Source organism: Papilio polytes, unplaced genomic scaffold (assembly GCF_000836215.1).
Source record: "Papilio polytes unplaced genomic scaffold, Ppol_1.0 DF821067.1, whole genome shotgun sequence".
NCBI lineage: Eukaryota > Metazoa > Arthropoda > Insecta > Lepidoptera > Papilionidae > Papilio > Papilio polytes.
Window position 1 is genome coordinate 702,351 of NW_013528137.1, and position 512 is coordinate 702,862.

The following is a 512-nucleotide window of genomic DNA, read 5'->3' on the forward strand; positions in this document are numbered from 1 at the left end:
GACCAGCTCAAGGACCAGCAGCCGGAGGAGATCGGAGACATGCTGGAGCCTCCCACCAAGGTAACTTTAATATTACTTTTACTGACAAACTACATTTCAACGCTTTGGCTGCATTGGAATACGCAGAATAATAATTAAGAGGAACATCGCTAATGTCCCTTACTGTACAGTCGCTGAAATTCACGGTATTACGTTTATACTAAAATTGACTTGTTACTTGTGATAAACTTAACCTATTCTTACAAATAAACAAGAGTTTAAATCTTTATTAGCTGTATCCTATTAGTTATGCGTCTCAATGCGTACAAAACAACTAACTTTTGAGTTGGAACACCGAGATTTTTCCCGATTGTACATTTGTATAAAAAAAATTGTCTGATTTCAGGTGGCGAAAATCTTCATACCTTACGCGATGAGAGCAAAAAAGGTGGATATGAAGCAATTAAAACATTGCACGTGGAGGATGCTGACCAATAAGAGTAAAGAAGGTGAAAAGGAGGAGGTGACGGCGA

The 512-nt window shown here is 38.5% G+C and overlaps 1 protein-coding gene across 1 annotated transcript in view; it reads left to right on the forward strand.

The window, feature by feature from the left end:
• LOC106109647 (condensin complex subunit 2) overlaps positions 1 to 512 on the forward strand; it is a 7,227-nt gene that overhangs the window by 6,511 nt on the left and 204 nt on the right. The window contains exons 8-9 of the mRNA XM_013291231.1: positions 7 to 60; positions 386 to 508. Coding sequence (XP_013146685.1) covers positions 7 to 60; positions 386 to 508 — 177 coding nt within the window. The remainder of the gene's footprint in view (positions 1 to 6; positions 61 to 385; positions 509 to 512) is intronic.